General features: G+C 38.8%; 1 protein-coding gene across 1 annotated transcript in view; it reads right to left on the reverse strand.

The window, feature by feature from the left end:
- The window catches only part of NAALADL2 (N-acetylated alpha-linked acidic dipeptidase like 2), a 296669-nt gene extending 276033 nt beyond the window's left edge, over positions 1-20636 (reverse strand). The window contains exons 1-2 of the mRNA XM_075157700.1: positions 20570-20636; positions 19250-19751 (exon numbers count right to left, since the gene is read on the reverse strand). Of these exons, the coding sequence (XP_075013801.1) occupies positions 19250-19751; positions 20570-20636 (569 nt within the window). The remainder of the gene's footprint in view (positions 1-19249; positions 19752-20569) is intronic.
- Positions 20637-27678: the final 7042 nt, after the last annotated feature.

Consider the following 27678-nt stretch of genomic DNA (forward strand, 5'->3'; position numbering starts at 1 on the left):
GTTCTTACAAAAATGGATGTTAATTCCTGATATCAAGTTGGCCAATCGAATTAAAATTTCCAGAATTATTCTATTTATAGAGTTTAAATCTCTCTCTTAGTAGAGATTCAAATATTTGTTCTATAATACCTCTGTAAATACATAAATTCCCAAAATCTTGGCTGTCTTATTCCTTCCAGTAATACTGTGCCTGAAAATGATTCAGGGAGTTTAAAACACAAACAAACAACCCAAAAACCAAACCAAAGCAAAACCAAAACCCTACACCGGAGCCGAACAGAGCTAAGGCACTTCCCTTCCACTAGTACGAAATCCAACAGGCTTGTTTACGAGGGGCTCCAGGGCACAGTGTGAAGCGTATTTTGGCAGCAATCACAATTGCAATGGAACTGGTACTCTGAAGAAACAAAACATTTTGCATTTACAGTCTCTTTGCTCTTCTTTAACCTTCAAGCTGCTTAAAAAAAAAAACCAAGATAATTTTTAATCTGCATATTGCGTGGCATCAAAATAGCACCTCTCCAAAGCTGAGAAAACATATGCTGTCAGCAAAGAACAAAATCATCTCTTTGATTCTAATACCTGTGATAGTAGCATGATAATAACTACGTGTGACAACTTCTCCCTACTCTCAAAATAATTATGGCTCTCTAGAATTCAACATCTGCGTTACCAGATGTTCCTGTCAACCACGTAAGCAGAAGCACTGCAGAAACCTGGCCTGCCTCCAGAGTTTTTGTCTCGATACCTCGGCAGATGCAGGTGGTTTTCAGTAGTCCAATATTTGGAGCACCAAGCCATGCAAATCCACTTATGTAAACAAGAAAACAGCATCAGCAAATAATGCATCATACCCAAACAGTTTCAACATAGTCCGAGACTGACATTTCTGCCCATCTATTTAGAACTTAGATCGGATTTAGCATGTCTGACACAAAAAATAGTAATGTCACGACATGTTTCTGAAAACCTATTGCCATTAAGTCATTTTAACGTCAACATTCACTTTCATACATAGACATAATATGTGCCAGCTGGATGACACATGAGCTATTAAAAAACAGGCATGTGCAGCAGAATTTTAAAATATTATATCAAAACCACAAATCATTCACTCTTAAGACATAACTTGTAACTTAGCACCAACATCCTTGCCTGAATAGGATGATTTAGATACAGCGCAGCTTTTATGGAAGAATGTTTCCTCTATCTGTATACCTCTAAACTGCTGCAATCTGAAATCAAATTATCTTCAACAAGGACGCAATCCAAACTCTAGCTGAACTTTCTAAGTGAAAATAAACTATTTAAAATGGAATTAACTGTAGCCAAAGGGTAACAATCTTTCAAAAATGTGCCTGAAGCACTTCTGATGCAGAACCTTTTTCATGCTGCACTCTTTAATTATTAAACCAGCAGGTTTAATACAAAACCAAGTAAGAAGAACAAGTCTCTTTCTACTAATGACTCTTTCAACATTTTGTTTCCACAACCAGCCAGAGAGGAGCCTGCCCTGTCCTATTTGGCCACATTTTCTTTTGTTTCTCAGATCAGCCTGGGACATCCCTTTCCCAGAAGAGGCACATAGGCATTTTGGAGGGCAACTCCGGCTGCTGCAGCATTTCTCCAGTCCCAGCACTGCTCTCCTGCCATCTGAGAGGGAGATACCTGGTTGAAAGGTCCAGCTCCTCTTTTCCTCCTCAATAACACACTGTGGATCCCCAGGGGTGCAAAAGCATTTTGGGAACCACTTGACCAACACACTGACGGGCACATAGAAGGACGTTGCTACAAATACAAAAGGGCTTTTCCTTCTGTAGAGAAAATGCCCCAAAGCATTTTACACAATCAGCAAATGAGGTCTAATGTGGTTATGCCATTTATTTATAAATTAAGGAGGTGTGGGGGGAGGCTTAACTTAGATGTGAAATACTAACAAGAAGAGAATCCATCTCCTAGATCTTAGCAGAGCCGTGCAGCCGGAGAGGTAAAGCAAAGCAGGTTTCATAGCCAAAGAGTGCATCCAGTATTTGATACTTAGACATGAATCTCTAAAGGGCAGTGAATGTGTATCAGACTATCAGATACATAATTAAGTCAGAAATCATTAGGGCCTTTATGACAGCAGGACTTTAACTCTACAATACTAAAAGTCAAGGTTTCCACTATAAAACTTCTTTTTCATGCATGTAAAAATTAGCTGTCAGAATTATTTCTAGGTTCAAATACGTCTTATAAGCTCTTCACCTTCAAGCAAATTAAACTGAAGTGCCCAATCATTTTTAAATGGCATAAGTAGTAAGTTTTAGTGGGTTTGCAATCTCTGATACCATCCAGATTATTCAGCCTTTAACTTGAACTTCAACAATTAAGGTTTCATTAGGAACAGGAGCTTCACCCTCCCTCCAACTCTGTGCTTACAATTTTCTCGTTTATGGCTAAGTGTGCATGCAAAATTTAAGTAGCATAAGCTACACGTACAGGCATTAATTTTAGGAAAACAAAGGCAGGGTTACTACTGGTTATTGGCATTTTAGGGGTTCAAAACAGAGTTCAAGATTCCAGAACACTGGCCACTGTATATACAGCTAATAAAAGCATTCACCACCCCAAAGAGTTTCCAGCCTACATACCTGACAAACCAGATTTTTAGAATCCATACTTTCATGGTCTTATTTTCATCCTTCTATGCACAGAAGTATTTATTTTAAAAGATTTCAAAAAACAAGTGCATATCAATGTTCTAAGCAACCTAATTTGATCTTCCTGGGACCCCTCTCAAAATTATGTATAGTCATGGCTAATTTTTGATTTTTTTTTTTTTTAAAGTTGAAAAATAAATCCCAGTGCGTTACACCATATTGCTCAGGTGTAACATCTCACCTAACAGAAAGAAAATATTAAAATGCTGACACTGTTAACCATAAATAACTAAAATTTAAATAAAAGACTCCGAACACAGTTACACGATTGTAAATTCAGAACAACTCTGGGAAATTCAGGAAAACTAGTGCGTACTAGGAAACCTGAAACTGGAATCAAGAACAAATGTTTAAACCTACTTTGAAAGAGGACTAAATTAAATTTATGATACTTAGTTATATATTTAGACCATCTCAAAGGTAGCTGCAAACTAGGGGGGCTACCTTTCAGTGACAAAACCAAAAGAAAATATTTCAGGAGCATTTAAAAAGAATATCATTTGCCTTAGTTCATCACGTGGCTTTCTACTCCTCTCAGAACCACAGCTCCATTTTCATGATCTTTAGTATATTGCTTAAAATGATACTTAGAATTAATTTTAATTCATAATTCATCTTTATTATGTTTTTTAAGTTCTTTCTATCTATAACTGGAACCCTAGTAATTTAAAACCCAGCCATAGCTGAATCCATATTTAGTCGACTACTCCCTTCTGCTCAAATCTGATGATACAAGAAGATGAGAAAAATGCTACATGATATTCAGGGAAAAAGGAATTTAAAGTAAAATATTTGATTATTTCTTTAAAGAAGGATCCAAAGAGCATTGAACACACTTTTCTGATTCCCAGCGCATAGTGGTGCTCATGTAATAATTCATGTCTGCCTTTTGTTTAGTTCTTTTTTTTTTTTTTTAAGGAAAAATCAAATAAAGGTAATTAATGTGATGAAATCAAAATATTATCATAGAATACACATTCTGAAAGGAACGCAAGTAGAATAACATCAAGGAGCCTTTCTTGTCTTCATCTAATCTTCATTTTCCCTAAATAATTAAGCCTCCTCTGAAAATTCAAACTTTCAACTATAGAGGTAACTATTTTGTGAAGCTGTACTTTAACATTTCCATATATTCAAGGCTGGTAAGATAGAATATTTCTAGTAGGTCTGAAATTCTTCTGGCAAACAGGGAAAAGCAACTGAAAACTTTGTTACATTGTCTTCAAGATCAAATAAGGACTTCTCCACGGAACTTTCCTCCATTACAATCAGAGCCATATAACTACCTGTAAGCAAATACTCACTTTAATTTTCCACATCTAGTAGAACATGGTCTCTCTCAAAGTTAGTGCTCAAATAATACTGTAGGTAAAAATCATTTGATTTTACTATGTATTCTCAAATATTCCCAGAGCAGTTTAAATACTGTCTCAAAAATATGCTAACAGAGATCAATTATCTCCCTCTCAACTATAATAATAATGAACAAATCTTGAATACATTCTAATGTTTCCATGATTTGAAACATCGGTGGGTGCAAAGAAAAATAAGAGCTTTTCTGGCAAACTTTAATAGCATTCACAATTGAAAGAGAAGCTAAAATGTTGTTTGCAATACAAAAAAGCATAAAGATCCATCTTCTAGCTGGAGGTGAATCTAGAAAAGAACGCTAATTTTCCATTACTATCAAGTCATCTATTTAAAGGATTACAAACAGACAGTACCATGATATGCTTTTGTTACTTCTGGCATAGCTGCCCTATCATTTTCGCTGAGGTCACACTTTTTCTCTGAAGTTATATTTTTATTGTTTTTATGAGGCACTGTTTACATGCTGTACCATAGTCTGGCATAAGAAACTAGGAAACTATTTGTATACGACTACAGTAAGCCTTATGACAATTATTACCATTCTTCTCTGTGTAAAATTACTTTCCCCTCATTCTAGAAAAAGTAACAACTTTTCTTTTGGGGTAATATATCTTGAATTAATAGTGGAATCTCACCATTCTCATCCCAAAGTCACTCTTCATGAGCAGCACAACAGCACGTAACAAATACTTAAGACTCATCTTTAGATAAATCTGTTTTCTATCTCTGCTGAACTGAGAGTCACATAACACAATGCAGCCAGCAACCAATGTTTAACATACAATAAATACAACCTGATCTTAAAGTTAATTCTTTATGGGTAGACTGGATTATTCAGTAGCCGCATTTCAAACGCAAACATCCTGAATCCTTTGGAGAATAAAATAATTTCTGAGTAAGTGTGTAAAGAAATTTACCATCCTATGCTAAAAGGTGCTGCAGAAATGTCAGCTGCTCTTATCCGAGATGAAGCAAAGAGGACCAGATCTCAAGGAGAGTCAGCGGTTTTGGAGAAACACACGTGAGCGAAGACGGCTCAGATGAAGCCCCTCAGAAGACACTGGTGGCATCTCGCCCTTTGCCGGGAGCAGCGTGCCCAGCTGGAAGGACCCAGGGATTTCCCTGAGGCGGTTCAGGAAAGGTAACTGAGGAAAGGCAGCCAAGCAGCAAGACATTTAGATTCGGTACGTACAATTCCGCGGTCCTGCTAGAAAAATTTTGACACACCCCCCAAAACAATCTGGGAAACGGCCAGTTTTGAAGATGCCAGGGAGGCGGCGTGCCCAGAGGGCCCTGCCCCAAACCGCACTTGCGAGCTCTGCTCCGCAGCTCTGAATGCAGCCAAAGCAGCAGCCGCACGCACAGACGAGGCCTGTTACGCTCTGTGTTTAGCGAATACCTTTCTCTGCACCTCACCAGGCCAACCAGGACAGCTTTGCAGGCATTTGCAAGGCAACATGGTCATCCTCCTCCCCCACCTGCGCCTGGTGCCTGGGAGGCGGAGGGGGAAGGAGGCAGGGGCAGGGCCGGTCCCTGTGAGCAGCCAGCAGGCCTCCTCCCCAGGGGGGAGCGCCAGGGCAGCGGGGCTTTGAAGTCTGGAGCCCGGAGGACCGCCCTGCCCCCGGGACACCACAGGGCTTCTCTGGTGGGCCCCCACAGCCTCCCGAGCAGGGCAGGGACGGGCAGGAATGTCCCTGAAGAGTTTCTCACTTACCCGAGGCCCTCATTTGGTAAGGGATAATTTGATCTTTAATGTCAGTCTTAATTACGTTAACTAAGGGGAAGGCAGCCAATCGTACTGCCAGCATTTAATCCTGGGTATGACTCATCCTGATCCAATTAACTGTTTCCCAAACAGCGAGACCTTTTTAACTTCAAGACCTACTAAATCAGGAGAAAATGAGAGAGACGGAAGAGAGACTAAACCTCTGCAAGCCTTGCCCTTCCTCAGGGAGCCGCTGACCATGGCTGCCGCTGCAGCCTGCACACAATTCCTGCAGCGGCAACGCTGGCAAAACTGTAAGAAGAGAGTTAGATTAATCCAGCCAGGATGTGACGAAAGCACGCAAAACCAATTTCCAAATCCGTAAGACCAAAGTAGGATTTAATTTATCTAGCTTTGTATTTCTAAAATAATACCAAATGATTCTTGTTTCAACAGTGTCTGTTTAAAACAAAAAAAAAAAAAAAAAAAGGTTTTGCCACTGGAGAGCTGCAAATCCCAGGTAACGCCCGACCGCCTCGCACTGCTATAAACAGCTCCGTGCGCCTTCCAGCAGCCCCACGACAGCACCCTGCTCTGCCTCGGCTCCTGCGACCGCCAAAGCCCAAATCCTCTGTTCCAGTTCGGTTTGTTAATCCAAAGAGAGTATTAATATCAAACCCTCTCAGGCATCCTAGCTAAAACAGCTCAATAATAAAGGAAAAGAAGTGGTAACTCCAAAAATTTAGGAGTTTAATGCTAGCATCCTCTATCAGATGAAATTATCATTGCCTTTTTTTAGAAGAATTGCAGAATCTGATCTCATCTGACCATAGCTGACAAGAGGCAGAGGCCATCAGCGCAGGCTTGAGCCTTCAAAGTGTATTTTAAGAACTGCTTGCTTCCCTGCCAGAAACCCCCGTGAAGGCAGTGGGATGCTTAGCAGAACAGGGCCACACTGACGATTGACTGGAGTGCAATCTTTTCAATCTGCTTTTAAGAGTTTTGTTAGTTTACTTGACCATGAGGTAATAAGACTGGGCATACGCTGCATTAACGCGGTCACTTTCACTTAAAAGAGTTTTTACAAGTGCTGCAGAACATATGTAGGAATCACCTCTGGTGTTCCTCCAGCCGTCATCTCCTGCTCCGGGCACTCGGAGGCATGAACACCAAAACATGCGGGCTATACACCAATTCTCAGTTCACAGATGCCAACTGTCATTTTAAAATGTGGTCAAAAATTCAGACTGAACTTCCTTGTTTTCAAAAAAAAAAAATCCTATTTAAAAAGATTCCTATTCCTTTGAGGAATTAAAAAAGAGGATCCATATTCTGGGTTTATATCTGAAGGCAGGAAAATTTTTCATGTTGTTCTTGCACTATGATTAGGAAAATGAAAGAACAGCGCTACCTTCTGAGGAACTCATTCCACATCCAAAGTACTATTGGTTTTCAAACTTGCACTCCAAGATCTTTCCTGTACATGTAACAAATTTGACTGATCTCAGTATGCTTCAATAAAATCTTTGAAAAGACTGATGAAACACAGAGATTGGAAAAAACATTAGAAAGAAACCACTAAATCATCTCATCTTGCCTTTTCTATGCCGTAGACATATATTTTGCCTTGTGTTGAACACTGTAACGACAGTTTGACTAAAGAACATCCAACAACATAACAAAGTCATAATGAAATTTGTTCCATTCATCACTTTATCTGTGCTGTATAGTTTTATTTTTAATGTAATGCTTGATCTTTCAGCCATTGGTTCTTCTTGTATTTTTTCCCCACATCAGACTGAGAAGCCCAGGTATCTATTTTCATGTGGAAATATTTCTGCACTGCATCTTTTATTTTATATAATATTTATTTCAATATGAATGAGATAAGCCCCCCAACCTATATTTATTTCTCATCAAATGCTAAACAAGTAACTTTATTATAGAGTTGAGGCCCATCCTCCTGTGCAGAACTGTGTCCTTCATAACTCTCTGGGCATTTATAACACAGTAATCATAGTATTTTGAGTTCTTACAGTTTCAAAGGAACTATGAATACAAGAAGCATTTCTGGCCCTGGGATTAGAATGGCAATCAGGTTTCAGCCACAACCACAGGGAGAAGTGGTATTGAGCACTAGAATATATGACAGTTTTGAGAAGTGTAGTGTAAATGACAGAACTTCAGCTACTATGCAAAATTAGATCTATGTATTCACATATGCACAAACCCCCATATATAAATGAATAGACAGCTATATAAATATATCTCTTTCTGTCTATAGGAAACAGTCTTTACAAACCTTATTGCAATTTAAAAAAAAAAGTTTTCCACGAGAACAAAAGGAATACCTGTATTAACTTCAAAACACAATGTCTTATCTATCTTTTTAGCATATAGGCTGAATAATTTAGAAACAAAATCCCCCACAGCGTCTGTCCTAGGATTCTGAGGAACTATGCAGACTTAACTCTTTTTTGTCACAGGGTTTAATTTTCTTACATAGTTTCTAGAAATATTAGCAAAGAAAAACAAGCATGATAATACAGAAGAAAACCATTTGTATTTTTTAAGTCACTATTTGCACTGCTAGCAACACAGCAGCAGGTTCCATTTGCCTTGCACTAAGCATATCATGAATAATTCAGTTTCTTGCTTTGTTCCCTAAATAGTTGACAGGGAATGGAAACTTTATTCATGACCATATGGCCTTTTTCTAAGCTTGTCTATTTATTTAATAATGCACATCACAGGGCCCATCACCCAGGTTGGCATTTATTAAAAATAAAAGCATTCAATAACTATTACTAACAAATAGCCATGAAACAAGCAACTTCCCAGAGCTACCACCTTTTGCTTGCAAATAGCACTCAGCCAGCTATTTAAATAATTAAATGGTCTCAATCTGCACTGCATCCGCGTTGGCTCACGTAGCCTTCGACAGGAAACAGATTCCAGAACCGCTGGGAACATGTTCCTGCCTCGACCACAATCATAGCTGTAAATACGTGAGCTCTCTGCTAAATCACAGCTGCCCTTCTGGAACAAAGAAAACAATTTCCATCAAAGGCGTACTGACATTTTCATGGACTCCTTATCCATTTTTAACTATCAATTCTGCTTCCCACTGTCTCCCTTCTTCACGTTTTGGAGAACTCCCGGGCTTCTCCAGTCTATAGGCTCCAGTTCGTCACTTGAACAGAAGCAAAACATGTAATTGCATAGAGCATAACACAAGTATTGGATAGATGAGTCAAGGTAGCATACTTCAAAACTGTGGTCATTTCGTCCATTCTGTATTATATAGGACAATTACGACATCAGTCTTCATCCATGCCCTAACGCCCAAAGGAAAAGACATGCCAAATTATTTCCTTTCTCTAGACCCAGATCTCAGCAAAAATACTACAATTCATACAAATTCCTCTCTGAAGAGCTTTCTGAAATTTGCTGGAGAGAAGTCAATCTTTGATGGGGTCCTAACCCCCACAGCAATAGCAACCTTTTCCCTTAAGCCTCACGCAACCCACTTAATTAGCCTGCTGGCTAATGAAGTTTGAGCACCCATTAGAAAAGATAAAATGAACAAAACCCTCAAATGTAATCTGTTTATCTAATATTAACTTCTGTTAATGTTATCTTCTCCATTCTGTTAAATAACCAACTTTCACAAAAGATAAATCAAGACATTAAGTTGGTTGAGGACCAGCGATTGCTTTGGCAAGAAACATCAACACACATGCACAAAATTCCCCAACTAGGAATAAAAATCCTGAGGTTTCCAAGAAACAAGATTTCGAAACAATTTTACTTCTGAGCCATTGAACACTTTGTTTTGAAAGTGACATTTCTAAAAGAAAAAAAAAATGGATAGAGAAAATTCTATCTAACTGGAATATTTCAACCTTTTCACTCTTGAAAAAATACTCACAAAATAAGCAGAGTATGAGTCAGTATTTTAACTTGGACAGGAACTAGTTCATCAGGAAATCACATGTATGTAAATTTGTGCCAATTACATGTGTCCAAAGGAAACATCAGCTTATATGGAGGATGAGACTTCTCGCATGTTTAAAGATTACCTGTTATTGACACTGAGAAAAATCAGATCTACATACAGACGTCCTGCATTATTTAACTTCTTGTCCAGAAACAGTACTCTAGAAATTCAAAAAAGCCAACCAACTTGTTTAATTTTGAAAAGTCTAACACCGTACAAGTTCCAATATTGCTGGGAAAAGCCTCAACTTTTCAATACATTTCATATTTGTTTCAGTGTGGCAGCTACTACACTTCAGAAACTCATCAGCTTTCAAAGAGAATTGAACTGAGAATAGAAGCCCCTTAATGCAAGACTCCTGCACAAGACTATTATTAAAATTTATTATTGTTCAGACAATATCAGTTTCATCATCCCTGATCGATTCCTAGCAATGCTGCTTAGTAGCTTTCCGTTACGAATGCTGCACGAACAGTAACTTAATACTGCACAACAAATTGCAGTCCTGCTGCTCCCAGTAAATTTGGTAACAGTCTGACTTATTAGCAGGCTTCTAGTAAATAGCTGTCATAGGTGCTGACTGTAGGGAACTGGATGTCAAAGCACCACCAAAGAGGGCTGAGAAAACTCTTTCCCCTCGAGGCTTTGTTAATTTGATTTATGTGTACAGGCAGGAAACTAATTGCTAATTGTTGCAGCGCATACCATGGAATTGCAGCACTCCACTCAAACGCCGTATCTCGAGTACCAATAGACTTCAGTTTTACACTCTGCTGATGAGAGATGCATCCTAAACAGGAATTTGCGACTGTTTGGTGCTTAAGAAATTTTACAAGAGAACTCTTTGCAATGCCCTGTGCCACCATCTCCTCCGAGAAAACAGCCACCCTCTGAGCACACCGTATCGCTGAGAAGTTGAGGGCCAATACAGTTAACTCAGCAGGAGCAAACTCTTGCAGTTGTTCAGGCAATTAGTAGATAGTCTGTGTACCCAGTGCCACTAATTAAATTGTTAAGGGGTTTTGTTCTGGAAGGTTTATTTCTCAGTATCTTTATAAGTACACCCCTGGGACCACTAGCCAAAATTGCTGATTCTCCTTGTATTGAGTTGCAAGGACTGGACAGTGAAGGACAACTTTGTCCAATTTCTGCATCCTCTGGTATTTCCCCATTGGAAGCAATTGGCCTAAAATGAAAACTGGTTGTCATCTCAGCAGGCCGTGTGCTTTTTTCCTTCAGATTCTTTCTGTTAGAAGAAATATGGTTTGGTTACATCTATAAAACTGATGGATGGCAACGTAAGTAAGTCTTTTGCCTCTAAATACTGCCTTTTAACCGCCGTTAGTGTCCGAATCACTCAGAAATGGCTAGCCAAGTATTGCTGTTTTTCAGGTAAAGTCAAGTACAGAGCCTACCGCTCACCAAAAGTTTTTTAAAAGGTATGGATTTTTAAAATCCCTAGATGTTTCGCCATCTGTTCCAGTTCGTCATACTGAAACAGAAACAACCCCCTGAAATCTTCAGCTTTCCACACAGCGCCAAACAGCTACAGGCAAAGGGGAGAGTGAGAAGTCCCGCGGGCAGCCCAGCAAACAGGGAGAGTTAAGGTATCACCAGACCTTCCCTGATCCCTCCATTAGCCTAAGCAGGCAAGAACAAGGTATGCTAGACCTTTAAGAAGCAAATTACTCCCTCACCCATGCTGGCGCAGCTCATTTCATCGTCTATTAGAAAAAGTAGTACTTATCACCATTCAGAATTGCTATTCTAATCGGGACTAAATTGCCCCACACTTTTCAGCAGTCATGGTAAAGAGATAGATAGCTAATGACCATGGAAATTGGTTCTGTCCCTAAACCCTAACCACACTTCTGCTATGACGAGTTTGAGGCAATTTCGGCAAGGTAATCTCTAATTTTAAAAGTAAGATTATGCAATCCAAAAATAAGTAATCAGAGCAAAATTCATTTACACTCTTATAGCCTATCAAAAACTAGTGTTCCTTTTTCTCAGAAAATGTGAGGCGCTGTACCAACACGCAGATGTCGTGTAGGAAAGCACTCCAATGGGAGAAGTTCAGGCGTCAGGTCCTGTTCCATTTAATGCAGAACAGGACTGTGACCCTCAGTCCCCTGCGTCCGATATAACCTCTCAGCAGTACTGAGCTGTCCCCATCTTCCCCTCCCAAATTTCCACCCTGAGCCTGTGAATGTTGCATTGAAACAGACACTGTACCACAAAAAAAGGCAGATTTATGGAAAAAACTTTAACAGTAACAATAATAAAAAAAAACACCTTCAAAAATTCCTAATTAGCTCATCTATGCATTCCACAAAACACGCATCCTGGAATGATACACTTATAATAAAATACTCAAAAGCATCATTATCAGTTTTCACTTTGATGACAGATGATGTCCACCCCAGGACATCACATACAAGACACAAATCCTCCTGCTTCTCTTCTTTCGAGAAAAGGTCTCAGTTTTGGCAAGCTCTCTTTTATTTTGTTATATCTCAAAGGCAAAATAAAATACTTTTTTCGTCTTTTAAAGAGTTTCTGAACTGGTAAGTTGGCCCAATTGTGATTTTCCTTCTATTTTCCCTAGCAAAAAACTATATGTTGTTTTTGAGAAAGGAGCAATAAGACAGAAGCCGTTCACGTGGGCTGTGACAGATAAGGAATTTATCAAGGGACTCATTACTTATTGTGCTAATGTGAATATACAGCTTATTGGATCTAATTCATTACTATATCACTGGTGTATTGCTTAGAAAAATTATTTTAAGGCAACACTGTGTACTTCATTTACAAAGGACATATAGTTAAAATACAAAAAGCAGACTTCCCTGTAAATGATTTCCCAAATCAAACATCTAAAAATCAATATATTTTTATGGGTACCATTAAAAAAATAATCAACCGAGAACAAAAATTGTTCTCAGTGAACCACATGGTGGACTTGAAACATGTCCTTATAATGTTAAGTAAACCATAAGCTAAGACATTTCTTCAAATTTTATAAGCATATGCTGTAACTGACCCTAACAGAAATAAACTTACACCTCCTTGTCAAGCATTATATCAATATAATGCTTTCTTCTTTCATCTACAGAAAAACAAATGAAAGAGCTATGTTTGGCAAATTAAAAAAAAAAAAAGGAAAAAAAAAGAAGCAAACTGAATGAAGCCAAAGCAAACTATAAAACAGACAAGCCTTTCTATTAACACCTCTGAAGTACTGATATAACCTATTTTTTGATTTAAAAAAAAAATAAAAAATCATATTTGACATAAGTGGGTATCTGAAGCCTAAATTTATCAAGTCGCTGTTCCACAGATACCGCTCGGGTCATGCAGGGCATCTTTCTTCCACAAAAGACACCTCCCCATGTTCTCAGAGCCATTCTTTGTTGGGGAGGTAGCAGGAGGATAAGTGGGAACTTTCACTTGTTTGACATTACTCTTATCTCCTTTCAAAAGGGGCTTTGTACTTATAAATACACATTCAAAATTATCATGTGAATAAAAAGAATCCCAAGTGATTACACAGTGTGGGAATTAAATAAATCTAGAGAGCTCGCTTAGCTCCCAGTTACCGAGGAACGTGCCGACATCCATTTCTGAAGATGTAGTAGGCAGGACTTCAGACTTAGTCTAACTAGATTTAATACTTGCGTTTTTTATGGCAAGACAATTAAATATCTGAGACTGATACACAGAGGAGGAAACAGGATGAGTCCCCACTGAGATGTGCTTTTTGCAATGCATTTTTCAACAGTTGGCATGACAAAAACCAGAATTTGCTTGTGTACAAGGGACACAAAGACAACTGCTCAGATCACAAGTGAGCAGTGGTCTAGGCCAGCAGACTGCTACCATCAGCCACCTAGATGTCAGTATGTAGCTATTAATTAACAGTAGCTGTTAACAGGAGTAGGGACAAAATGGGTCTTTCCTAAGGGAAGCAGTCACCAGAGCCCTCCTTTCTCTCCTCATACCCTTCCTTTAGAACAAGAGGCTCTGCTCCTGCCATGGTTTCTCATTTCTGGGACAGGAAAGTCAATTTTGCCAAGCAGCAGCCTGTAAATTTAATGCAGTCCAAATGTTCAGAACTGAAATTCTCCAAGAAGTTCTGGGCTCTCTTTGCTTGCTAGGTCTGTGTTTCACAGGCTTTACCCTGTGAAGCTCCAGGGTTTTAACAGTGCCATTATAACGGATCAGGGACAAGAAACACTTGGGTATCGAAGTTTCTGACTTCACTTTCAGAAAAAACAAGTAAACTCCTTTTCTCACTGCATAGGCACTTTTGTTTCTTTGGCCATGACCGCATAGGAGAGCGGTTGCTGTCTTACTCTCCCAAAGCCCTTTGAAGAATTAAGCTTAAGTTATGGATGGCACCAGGCACCAGTGACAAATCAATTCTTGCCAGAGATGGATTTGTGAGATTCTGCAGGTGATATTACCAGCTGGAAAAAGGAACAGATATGCCCCCAAAGGACAGTTAGTTACAACTAGATGTATTACGAAAGGATTTAAACCTCCCTATTGCTCGAGGGGGGAAAAAAATGATAGTGAAGAAAGCATTTGAGTGAGAACATACAGGATGAAAAGCAGAGTTGAAATATAGGAGCTGCCCTATAGACTGGATGAAGAGCAAAGCAAAGACTCTTCTGTCTGTGGCTCCCCAGTCTTAATCATGGAAAAATGTATCCAAGAGGACCGTGAATCTGAGAGTAACCGAGACATATGGCTGTTGAAAGGAATTACACAGTATAAGGCTATTAGAATTTTAAAAGTAGTGCTTGAGAGAATTAACTATTCTGATAAATAAGGTATAGCTAGAATTATCATTGACATCAACATAACTGTCCATTTTTCTTTACACTCACTATTCAACGTGAATCTTTGTTTATAGGTTTAATTTACAGAACTCACCCCCAAAATTATAACTTCCTATAAAATAAGTATGATAGCACCACATTTTCCAAACAAACTTGGATTGTTTCATTTTTACCTGGTTTTGGAAAAACAAAATTGAAATCATTTCATACAAAATAAAAATACCACCTTTTGTATTTCCCCTATTGAAATGTTCTGCGCTTCAGAGCAACACAACGTATTTTCTTTAAGAAAAAGATGCCAAACTGGATAGCAGTAGATATTACAATATTAGAGGTCTTTGAAGAGACTGTATTTCTGCTACTTTTTGTGCTTTCATTATCTTGTCCCTTTAGATTTTGTTAATAATATTCAACGCAAACCTTAACCGAAAACACTCAAGAAGTTCAGTTTGCACAAAACTCAGATGTTTACCGTTCTAAAATATAAAAGCTTAGCAACATATATGATGACCAAAATCTTGACAGTCAGTGACAGTAACCTTGAAGTCAGTGACAATGCTCCCTCTAACTCCAGACCACGGTGTCTCAGATTTTTTCCCTTGTCTTTTCCTGAAGGTAGGGCAAGGAAAAAAAAACATCCAGGAGGCAGAGGGGACACTACACAGCACAAATGGAACACTCATCTTTAATTTGGGGAATAAATAAATAAATCTACTTATTATAAACACAAATCTGCTGAATAATTCAATTATGTGGTAATGACCATTGGATAGCTAACCTGCATCTGGCAGATGCACAACAACAGGATAAAGATATACTTCTTTAGCATTCCCTTTTTTAACACAGCGAGAAGGAAAAACCAGATGAATTTTCAAAAGCACTTATGTGATGTTAGAAATCTGAATCCCATTTTAAGAAGTAGCTTAAAAATACCAGTTTTCATTGAAAATTGGGCTCATTTACTTTTGAGAATTCAGCAGTGTGCTGAGCAAAATTGTTGGGCGTTTCTGTATTTTTGAAAGTCTGCCTCTTATGACCTTAAGCATTTAGTATAAACTTTAGAGACTTCCACATCTAAACACATTCATCACTTCTGAAAGCAGGACTTCCCCTACTCTAATGATTATACTTCAGAGACGCAGACACATTCCACAGGGAGCAAGACAGCGGACTCAAAGCACAGGTAACTGCTCTCCAGCTATGCCCTCTTGACACGCTCTCTCCAAAAGGGCTCTGAGAACTCAATCTTGCCATGGAGTCTCAACCTAGGTGTCCCAGGACACAGCCTACTTCCAGCCTATACATTTTACCAGCTTTGTCCATCTGTGTTGCCCTGGTAAATTCTGCTGGTTACGGATATAATTTTAAACAGTGCCCGAGGTATTCTCTATCTCGACTTCTACCTGGTCTCTTTTGGATGTGGGATTTATGCCTTTTTCCTATTCACCCTGAAGGCTTGTGGGAGCTAAGTTACACCAGACTTGAACTAAAACCTCTTCATATATCTTCCAAGAGAAAACTGAAGAGAAGTCATATTCGTGGCACAAACAGATATAATACTACTGGATTCCTACCAGTTCAGTGATGTTTGCAGAATTACATCTGTTTTTACCAGTTCTGACTCTGCCCGTGCTATGAAGCAGGTTGTTTCTCTTATAAATATTTATCTGAGCAAATTTAGTATTCACACTCCTAAAATGTTAGATTTACTGATTGAATACTATTAACAATATTTGTCCTAATTTTTGTCAGCATGTAAAATGCAACGTGCAGGGTGAGGAAAACTCTTCAGTTTTTTGTGGTGACTCCTTTCCCCCTTTCAGGCACCTCTTGAAACCTCTGAAACATCAGGAGTAAACTGGTTCCTACTTTTTACCGTCAACACGGTAAGCACTTCCCTACAGGGGGTGGGGGGAGGTGTTGAAAAAGGCTCACAGAGATTATCTTTACTTAGGCTGTATCATTAATTAGGCAACTTGGCCAAGGCCAGTAATTACAACCGTGCTAAATTGCACGAAATTTCTGTAGCATTTGATGTTTCATGGGAAGCAAGGTGAAAAGCTGAAGGAATAAAAGCCAACATAGTGACTTTTCTTACCTAATGCTTTCTAGTACGTCTGCTGGGAAAAATGCTTAACATGGACCTGGCTGACGTAGGTGGCCAGTACGGGACTGACAGAAGAGCAGCACACGAGCTCTCACCAAGAGCCTCCAACGGAGAAGCTGGACAGGAACGCCTGCATCTCCCATTCCAGCAAACTGTGCAGACAAACTGCTATTATCTTACATGATTCTCCATTCCTAACACAGATTGGCAGAGAGGGTTCATTCAGCTCACACAGAATCCAGTTCAAATCCCAGCAAAATCAACACAAGTGCCCCGGTGCACTTCCACAACCTCTTTAGAAGCCCAGAGGGTCCCAATCCTCAAAGCTTCATCTGACTGCAGCAGATTTCATCTCAATAGAAAGTTCCCACTCCAGACCTCCAAGCACATGAAGGTGATGCCTGCTTTGGCAATATGATTGGCACTGCTGCATCTTTTATACATTTTTCTCCTAATTCCTTTATCAGGACTGTTAGCAAAATCCCTTACCATTACCGAGTCTGATCTAAGTAGTAAGCTAAGAAAATTAAATTAATGTCATTCTCAGTTACATTTAGAAATTGCAAGCTAAGCAGCTGCCACTTATTCCTAGTAACTCGAAGAATATTATATTGAAAGAAGTCTTACAATAACATATATTGATTTTGTCAGGTTTGGGCTTTTTTTTCCCCAAAGAACATATGTTGCATGTTCTATATTTGTGGGGCTACATAGATGCAGGTTTCATTGCAGTAGCTCTGACTCTTGCCAAACAGATGTTGAGGGAAAGCAGCTTAACACAACATGGGATAAAAGCTGTCTCAGATCAAAATGTCGGGTTAAGAAAAATCTTGTGGGTAATGTGGTATACTAAAAGCATTGATTATATATTTACACACAGGATCGATAGTTAGCTGAATTAATGCTTGACCACATTTGTTGAAATCTAGGTATTATGTAGAAAAAAAATTACCAAGAGTTATGTTAATTAAAGGACAGCAGCTATGTAAGTTTTTTAAGTTCCAAAGTATTCGTATAGTTCATTTTACCTAAAGTCCAGATTCTCACTAATACCCTAACAGCCAGCTGAAATAGTTTGAAAAGTGATGAAGAGTTTTAAAAGGCATGTTTTTAAACCACCCTTTCAAATAATAAAATGGCAAATGATTCCCAGTCCCCAAACGCAAAGAATTGGAGTATTATCCTGAGACTGACAGAGTTCTCTGCAGTTTGCTGTAATTTGTGTAATGCCCCATCAGTAGGGCTTAGCTTATTCCAATACTTTGTTCATGACTAAGCCTTAATGACAGAATTCAGTTCAATTTACTCTCTGAGAAGACAGAGGTTAATTTTTTACCACTCAGAACCAACTTTTTTCATCACCTATACCCTTTCCCATTATGAAAATAATTAGATTTGTATAAAGTAGAGTCAGTTCAGCACATGAAAACTGACATGAAATCCTTCAAACCTGTTTTTTCCCTTGAATTCAGTAACAGTGTTTGCTCAAAACATGGTACTAACCGCTTCAGGATTTTAGGCTTGGTTTAGCAAATATAATAAAAGACAAATTATGTTAGAAGACTTCTGTGGTTACTTTCAATGTATTTCTGATTTACTCAAGAACAATTCTTTGGATGTCCACGACAACAATCCTTTCTAACCTCAGGTATATAAGTTCTGCTGCTTCTGAACTGGTACTGATCAAAAAAATCTGCAATGTGTTTCCTTTATCATGAAAAAGGAACTTGCGGTTCCAGAAGCCAGAAATAAGCACATCTGCCCCCTCATACAGAAATAACTTTCAAAAGTTGGCAGGAAAATCTAGTTTCTTCCACATTCACTGCACAGAAAAGTGATTATACTCTGATATGAACGTGTTATATAAACTTTCAAAGCAGTGAAAAGATTCCACATTGGGGAAAAAAAAATTAAAATCAAACCCAGTCAGTAGATATTTTACAACATTTTATATTCATAAAACAGGTGCTAAAGAAAAAAAAAAAAATCAGAGTCTTTCAGAGTTCAGAGTTCAATTTTTCCCTCCTAAACCCAGAGGGAAAGACTAAAGGTTTGCTTCACCATATAGATTGAAAAACAAAAGCCATGATTCACTTATTTGCCAGAGATCAGATGGGGATTTCTTAAAGAACCAAATATTACAAAATGCCATCTAAAATCTTGCTTTTCGACAACATTATTTGACAATCAACTGGATCTAGGACAGCTAGTCTATCATCTATATTTCTATTGACTTTGAATTATCTATATTTTTCAATTCATGTACATTAAAACTGATATTAATATATCTAGCAATAGAATGTTACTAAAGTAAAAACTATAATCACTATCACAAATCCATGTTGTTCAAAATTACTCTACTTTCATGTATGTTTATGAAAGCTCCCCAAGCATCATGAGAAAACTGAACACGAAGAAAAAGTCAAGGTTTGTAAATAAGATTCCACATAAAACAAATCACAAGAAGTCTTAACATTGGCACCTGATTATATTTAGACAAAAACACGTCAAGGTACATACCTGTAAATCTGTTGAATATTTTCAGCTTTGATTTCCTTGAGAATTTCATGGTAGATATGAAGGTTATTTGGTTCTTGAGACGTTGGGGGAGAAGGGCATTTCTTGCGTGCATAATATCCTATCACAATTCCAAAAATAAATAAAATCAAAGCAGTGCAAAATACTTTCAGTATCTGAAAAAAATTGCAACGGTTGCTCTTTGGTGCCTGTCTCGTATAGTGTGAGATGTAGTCGGGGTCTTCCTGAAGCCGCTGGAATCTTCCCTTTGGAGAAGATGATGGCTGAATGGGCTCGAGATCAAGGTCAGGGCTCTGCGAGTTTCCCAGGTGATGCTGGACCGCACCATCCAGTCGGAAATGGTCAAAGCCAGGCTCCTCCAGCTCTTTTTCCATGTCCCATTCCAGTTCCAGCGCTGTGGCTTGGAGCTCATCGTTGTCAAGGTACGGAGAGTGCCCTTGTGCTCTCTGGTCTGCATTCACTTTGTGATAGGCCATCTTCTTATCTATTAAAACAAAATTTTATAAAAACCTAAATGTTTGTTTCCTTATGTATACATAAACAATTTATTTATTCTTTGTAAACCTGGGAGAACTAAGCATATATAATAAAAAGCAAAACCTGGGTTCTCAGTATTTCACTATCCCTGTTTCCATCATCCTGTCTTCTTTTGTAGGCTCAGCAGTACCATGAACATCATCAGAGGGGAAAGAAGGTATTTAAAGGAATATAATATATTGTGAGAATATGAATAAAGGGGATTTACAAGTGCCACTGGCAAAACACAAAAGTTATCCTATTATTTTGTCAGTCCCCAAGATAATATTAAAAAATTGAGTGAAGGCACAGAGTTTCCAAAACAATTATTTACTACCTGAAAGTAATTTTAAAGCTTAACAACTCTATGTATCAATTGCATTTCACACACCATACAAAATAATGTTGTTAAAATAAAGTTGAAAAAGTAGAAATAATATAACTTGCCTGATCTGATTCTAAACACCAGGAAGTGATAAGTTAAAAAAGAAATTTCAGGGTGACACTGTACTTACACATCAATAAAAGGCTTCCATTTAGATGGAGCATTCTATTATTTATAGGTATTTTAAATGCATAGTTCCTGAATGACTGATGAATTTACTTAGAACTTGTCCCAGCTGTTTTGCTCCACTTATTTTTCCCATTTTAATGAATCAAAAGCACTGCCAGGTAAGTATTTATATCAAAATCATTCCTTTAATAGCAAGGCATATCTGTGCCAATTCTAGACATTTCTATGGAAGTATGAGCCCTCTAAAGGGAACTCTGACCTCGAGTACAAACATTCAAAGTCAATTTTCAACAAATCATTTTTAACAGACTGCAACAATAGGGTGCCGTTTTCCTCCATACTCTGACAATAGCTATTCCATCACATAAGCATCTGTAATTTAGGGCTTTTCAAACACCAGACTCACTCATCAATTAGAATAAAATGAAGATAAAGATATTAAACCTCTCACAGCGATGGATATCGGTCTGACACCTACAACACTACGTTATCCCTCCATTTTTACATTTCAAGGCATTTTCTTTCCCTAAGACTTACCTCCAGATAACGTTATCGGGGCCACATAATAGATGAACCTACTCTAATGGCAAAGTAGAATTTAGCTTTTTGAAGCTCTCTGAAGAGAGCAAACCACTAGAAAGCGCTGATATAATGAAACAGCCTATTGTCCACTGAAAGACTATCTTGCTCTATACAATGCAATTTACAGATCCTATCCCCTTGTACAGCCATATAAATATCCCTCTCCTATAACTGTCAGGCAGTCTAGGAACAGTCAAGAGAGCCCATACTTGAGGTGTGCGTTTCAAGTGTAGCTATTGTATGCACTTTGCAAATCAATGCTCCACCTGCAGTCCAAATTTTTCTATATGCAGTGGAAGCAACAGAGTTTAGAATGAGCTGAACTAAAGCATCTTAAATTACTGTGAAAAGCTGCATTATTTATTTAAATAATGGTAACAAGTGTTAGTCTCTAAATTCCAGTTGAGTCAACAAATGGTTTATGCCTGCAAAGCCATTCTGGCTGAACTTCATGGCCTTTCTGTTAGCCCAACCCTCAGGTTTGTGAAGGTCCCTTTGAACTGTAGCTCTACAGTCCCGCAGGTCAACCTCTTCCCCCACAGTTGTGCATCACCTCGAGGTTTCTCAAGGGAGCACGCTGTCTCCTCATCCAGGTTGTTAAGGAAGATACTTAATCGTATCAGCCCCAGAATTGATCCCTGGTGCACTAAGCTTCTTACCAAGCACCAACTGGACATCAAGTGATTTATTAATATTATTTGGAAAATTGAGCTAACCAATTTTCAAACTATTTACCTGCCCTTTCACTCTATCTCCTCCTCTTTTGTTGGTGGAGGGATTAATTTGCAAAGCATCAATGACAGAGGTCACTACTAGATAATAACAACTGCCCAACAACCTCATCTTTCCAAATCCATTTCATACTGCTTTTTTTTAGAAATTAATTTAAAGGCAAGTGTTTTGTCCTTTAAAAGCAAAACAAATCATTACTGTATTCCATAAATAAATAATTTTGACTCTAGAATTACTACAGTCATTTAACAAACTAACTGCTTTAGCCAAATAAATAAACCCTTAACAGATTACTGCAATATTACCCATAGAATAGGAATTAAGGCAGTTTTTCAGATGCAGTTGCATGGCAAATACTAATCTTGCTGCACTTATAACTAGTGACCATTGCATATCCATGGTAGTTAAGTTTTCTCTAAATTTATGACATTTTAAAAATGTATGTTATTGTTCAATGGAGTGTATTAATAAAGGTTATTTAAATCTACACATAAGCACACAATAAAATTCCTATGAAATTTCTTTAAATGGTTGTTAATGCAGATGAGTAGTAACCACATTCCACAGCTTAGTATCTCAGCAATTCTATTTTCATACAAAGCACCAAAACCAGTTACCTCACTCCAGAAAAAAACCCAAACAACTAAATGAACTAAAATAAAAATCAATATTCAATTCAGTTTTCTATTCGAGACGAGTCTTTGGTGTAAGGGATCTTCTTAGCAATGCATGTGCTTCAGTTAAAGAATGCAAAGAATGCAAGAGTAATCCCAGTTGGCACCTTCACTTTTTCTACTAATATTGCTAAGTTCATTATTTGAGTGTAAGGACACAGCACAACTTACCACGAAGTATCTGAGATTAGGGCCCACAGTGTATTTAACTACGCCAACAGTGATTTTAGAAAGGGGTCTCCTGATTCTCAAGGCACAAGTCATTTGTGCCACGTAATCTATATTACCAGTTCTATTTGGTATTTGGCTGGTTAAGGAAGTAGGCATGACTTAAAGATTACGTATTAAATGTAATTTTAGATAGGATAAAGAAAATACTACATACAGAATACAAAAAAGTAGACAATAGAAATATGGATAAACTATGACGTCAAGAAAAAACGCTGATACTCTAGTTCAGTATTCTCTATAACACAGACCATAAAATGAACATATTTTTGAAAGACACTTTCGAAAACTTCAGGAGATAGAAAATCCATCCCATCTGCCAGCAAGCTGTTTCAACATTTAATTGTTGTTAAATACATGTTTTATTATAAAGATAAAAGAGCAACCGCAACATGCCAGAAGTTTGAATGTGCACCGAGTGAGCTTTAAAGCCATTCTATAGGGACAGCAAAGGGAACTATAAACTCTGGAATAGTGGACAGAGCATGGCTGATGACCAATAAAGTTGCATTTCTATACTTCCACTTATTTGTGGGGAGAATGTTTATAGAGAGGTATCAAATCTGTGCTAAATATCTTTTCAATTAACTGTACACCAGAAATCAGGAGAGACAGCTTTATCACATCATTATTGACTTAACGAGCCCATTTCAAAACTATCTACCTGTTCTTTGATCTTAAAAATAACACATTTACATCCTGTCTGATAGGTGCATCTTGTTATGAAACAACCAGAAACTTTTTTTGTGATAGCTCTCCTGCCTGAATCCCTTATCAATGAAGCCTTTGAAAACTATATAATAAGGACTACATGAAAAAGTATATAATATGGACTACATGAAAGGTGTTGCAACTTTATCACTGCCACTCTCTAATACCTCCACCACAGAAAGGTCAACTTATACGAAGACTTTATGAAACCAACAGGGAAAGACCAATATGAATATATTACAGTAAATTCTGAATATATTACAGTAAACTCTCTGTGACCGGTGCTGTAGTTGTTAAATCCAGTTCATAAATAGCTGAGACAATTAGCAGGCTCATTCAGAGCAGGAAGAGTGGCAAGCATTAACGTGCTGCCCATAGCAAACGCCTTCTTGGGCCACTCAGTGTTCATTACTGAAAAGGCAAGCTTTACCCAGGAATTGTACTAAAGGCATTGCGGCTTCTTTGTATAGTCACAAAACCAGAAATCCAGGGCTGTTGGCTAATCTCATTTTAAAGGTTCTTTCACTCCGATTTTCTTCTCAGTATCCTCTATACAGAGTGGTTTTGCTTTATGTCCTTGTAGTCTTTTTGCATCTAGGCAAACCCTCAAAGCAGATATAATGTCACCTGTTTGAAGGGCAAATAGCTGTACTTATCGCAGAAATCAACACCCACCGCACACACAAGTCTTTAAAGCATGTATGACAACAATTTAGTACTTTGTTAAATGAGATGCCAAGTTTCAGGCCTAGACAAATTTCTTCAGTTATAAATCCCTGACAAAAGTTGTTTGCAGAAGAGCTTACGATGCCCTTGTCAACAGCAACATTACACTACACTGTAATTCAAAAAATAATGTGGTATTTCCATCATCGCTTCCTTAATTTTCTGCAGTTAATGATTTCTCCCTTCCCTCATGTTTGGGATATGGGCTTAGCAACCAGTTCAGTTACAGCAGGACAATTAAGTTCCTTGTCACGCTGCACAACCACCGTATAAAACCAAATGACAAAACTCACCAGTGGTTCACGTTTCGCTAGCTGACTCCAGACTAACACAGTCTGAAAACACGTGCAGTGTTGTAGCAGAAGACACAACAAAGAGATGAGACTTGAGAAAGAAGGTGTGTGGAACACAGATAATCTTTGAGTCCAAGTTGTCTCTTCATATAACACTAGTAAGTACTTTTCGGCATACGTGAGTGATGTAGAATATTTAACTTCTTCAAAATCTCTCACCAATTTTATTATATCATGAACAGCCGTGTGGATAAGGATACTATTAATATTAACACAAAGGATGACTACATGACAAGAAGAGGGTCTATAATGCACCTTGACCGGTAAGACTTGTGCACAATGATGTCCAGATGGAACAAGAGTTCACTTGTCTGTCAAAGCAGTGATCAAATGCATCAGCCGCTTAAGCTATAATAACCTGAGCTATGTAGGTGTGCATAGGGTACACACATATTTATTTGCCTGCTGCCTTTTCAGAACCTTTGAAGTCCTGGGGCTTGGTGAAAGAATTGCTAGGAAGCTCCTTCTCGCCCAGCAGACAACTGTCATGTAAAGATGAGGCAGACTCAGCTGGTCTCCAATATGCTGGGCGTGTATTGCTAACATAGATCTTTTCCATTCTCAGACATGTTTAGTTTGCAAATACCTATTTGCCTGAAACAAAACTCAGAAATATTTACTGAACTTATTCTAGCTAACAGCATCCGTGATATACGCATAGCCTACCTAGGAGGTTTATTAAGACTGCAGCGTAATCAGATCAGTATAAACGGCTGTTAGGGAGGCTGTGCATTTCTTGCGGTACATGCCGTGCTGCTGCCTTTGCTTTGCTTCCATTTTCAGAACAGCTTTTCCCTCCAGCTCGGGTGGGTAACAGCTCAGTTTTCTAGCTGCTCACTCTCCGCCACGCTCATTTGCAAACATCAGAACAACGGTCTCAAACAAGGAGGGAGAAGCCCCCCCTCCACGGGTTGCTTAGTCCATGAATTAATCACTCATCCTTCCTTTGGGCTCCACACTCAGACCCCACTCTTCTCCTTGGGAAGGGCATTGCGTAAGACTGCAGTGTTTCTAAAAGCATGGAAGTGGATGGAGAAACAGGACTCCCAGCACTAGGAGGGATGTCTTGTGTGTGTGCGTTCACGCGTGCTCTTAAACTGAGTATAAGGGGAAGAAATGACGTCCTATGTATTTCTACACTTGCACTAGGCCACAGTCCCACCACCTAACCTCTCCTGCCCCAACCACCTCCCCGACATTTCCCTTCCTACACGTCTACCTGAGCTCCTGTCCATCCCCATCCCCAGCACGCTGGGCCCTGCTCCCCAGAGCAACCCTGTCGCTCCCCAGAGCAACCCTGTCCCTCCCCGCCCCCGTCCCAAAGCCCCTCGCTCCTCCCTTCCCTGCTGCTGGAGCTGCCACCCGCTCCAGCACCTCTTCCTTGGCTTCCCCGAGGAATCGCAATAGCTGATGGGTGGGGAAAGCCCACCTGACACCAAGGGTCCCTCAGGGAAAAAAAAGTGCTGGAGTTCTTATCCCTGTTTCGGATTTCAGGGACTTGGAGACATTACACAATTACAACAAACAAAACGCATTCAGAAGGGATGCGTTTGCAAAAAGTAAGAGTATGTTTCCTGCCAAAGAAGAAATTTTAGCCACGTGTTTCAGCCAGTCCTTGCCATAGGTTGGTTTAAACTGCAGCATCACTGGATCCAGGGTGAAGCCAGCTGTTGAACTCCCCTGCCCCTCGTGCCCGGTGGGATTTGGGATGGTTAGCAGCAACCACTTCTTCTTGCAGAGCAACCAACCTGTTCTTTGAACGCCTTCATCTTTCCCTTTTCTCATGTCTCCTCATACCAACTGCCTGCATGCTAACCTAATATTCAGTTTGCCTGCATATATATTTTTTCCAAAATCAAGGCTTCATCAATAATATATTTTGCATTACATTTCCCCAGACATTATAATTGCCTTTGAAAGGAATAAAACACAAAGCTTTACCAAGACAAAAACTATTATTGGGGCATTTGCATTTAAGCTTACAGTTGAATTTGATGTGAAATGAAATTACTGTAAATGGTGTTTAACTTGAAAATGCTGACAGCGATAGCTGCAATAACAGGCCCTAGCAGTTCTTAAGAAAGTTAATTTTATATGACTCATTTCTGCTTTGGAAATTTTTACGTTGCCAGTCTTTGGTTTGGGCACATTTCACTTCGATTTTTTTTCCAATCTCTTTTTTCTCGTTAATTACCATCAATCACATTTAAATTACTGTAAAAAAAATTAAGTAATTTTAACTTTAAAAATTTGGAAACTGTACACTTGCAAGCTACTACACTCTAAGAAACTCTGCTAGTGGGATTCCACTATGCTTCAAAAGGTGCAAACCAACATTACAAAATACTATGCGATTTCAATCCGTGTCTTTTTAAAAACAGAAACAAAAACCAGAAGAAGAACCCCGAAAAGGTCACATTTATGGATGAGCTACAAACAGGAATTTGGCCTCATCATGAACACAGACTCCATTCCTGGTTTTTAACAATCATTGCCAAAAGCTAGCAATGAAAATATTAACATATTCTGCTGGGGGGTGGGGTGGGGGCGGAAACAAAAAACCTGACAAGCACCAAAAACCAAACTGATGACTCTGGAGCAGGGATACAAGATTATCTAGCCTTAGTCTAGTCCAAAGGCAAGAGATGGACATGAGTCAGCTCTGCAGTTTCAGTCTGTCCTCTGAGGGATCTGCCCCCCGATAAAAGGACACAGCTTGCAGCAGCCCTGCAAGCATGAGACACGCTCAGGACCTAAGACCGAGTTTCAGTAAAAATGTAGATTGCAGACAGTAAGTTGTGCTCATGTCTCCTCTAAAAGGAAACCAGCTCTTAAGTGCCTTAGACACTCCAGGACATGTCATCTCCAAGCAGAATGATCTCAGATATATAAATGACTATACATGAGATAAGGCAACTTAAAAGAAGACAATATTTCAAATCTGTTTTTAAAAAGAATAAATCTACAGACACAGGCTTCATCTATAAAACCTGCACGTGTGACTGACCTGTGCCTATTTCTGTTCCCATAAAAGAGCTATGGCTCCAGCTGGAGATGGCAAGTGCTCTCAAAACCCTGTTTCTACGGCTTCTGTTGAAGAGCCCAGAACTGACAGTGGTGTGGGGGAGAGCGGAATGGACTTCGTCTGCAAACTCCCTGCCACTCCCGTGATACGCAAGATCAGATGATCTAAGCTGGTTTTCAGAGCTTAGGATGAATTTCACAAACTTATCTGGTTACAGAAGACAAAGCTTCCTATTATTAAGATTTCACATGGAAATCAGAGATACACATGACATAGGAAGCCCTAATGTCTCCCATCAAGAGCAGGTTTTTGCATAAAAACAGATTTAAAATTATATATTTAAAATACTG

Source organism: Calonectris borealis, chromosome 9, assembly GCF_964195595.1.
Source record: "Calonectris borealis chromosome 9, bCalBor7.hap1.2, whole genome shotgun sequence".
NCBI lineage: Eukaryota > Metazoa > Chordata > Aves > Procellariiformes > Procellariidae > Calonectris > Calonectris borealis.